Source organism: Plasmodium gaboni (genome assembly GCF_001602025.1).
Source record: "Plasmodium gaboni strain SY75 chromosome Unknown, whole genome shotgun sequence".
In the NCBI taxonomy this organism is placed as follows: domain Eukaryota; phylum Apicomplexa; class Aconoidasida; order Haemosporida; family Plasmodiidae; genus Plasmodium; species Plasmodium gaboni.
Genome location: NW_017385605.1, coordinates 1 through 423, shown reverse-complemented (window position 1 = coordinate 423; position 423 = coordinate 1). Strand labels below are relative to the sequence as shown.

Genomic DNA, 423 nt, shown 5'->3' with positions numbered 1-423 from the left:
TTCGTCCATATGGATATCCATAGACACATTTGTGCGTAAATTCTTTGTTTGAACATTCGTATTTGTTGTTATAAAATCATTATATGGAATATTTGTTGATCCAAGGTGTTCAAGAGTTGTTTTATCATTACCTTCATGATTTATTTGTGTGTTTGGATTAATCATATTATAATTTTCATCATTATTTTTATTAATATCATTATCGTTCAAAGGTATATCCAATATATGTTCGTTATTTTCTTTATTCCATTCATCTTTTAATTTACTTAACATTTCCTCTTTGTTATTCCATTTGTTACACATATCTCTATGTCTATCAAGCCATTTATGGAACAAATCTATTTGATTATTTATAGGATTATCATATATTTGTTTTGCAACTCTATTTGTTGATGTATGTTTTGTATGTTTAGTCTCAAATAA

At 25.3% G+C, this 423-nt stretch overlaps 1 protein-coding gene across 1 annotated transcript; it reads right to left on the bottom strand.

Moving 5' to 3' along the window:
- On the bottom strand, positions 1 to 423 carry PGSY75_0045400 (putative EMP1-like protein; the record flags this gene model as incomplete). Its single annotated transcript, XM_018783568.1, has 1 exon — positions 1 to 423. A coding segment is annotated over one exon (423 nt), but the record flags the coding sequence as incomplete, so codon positions are not given.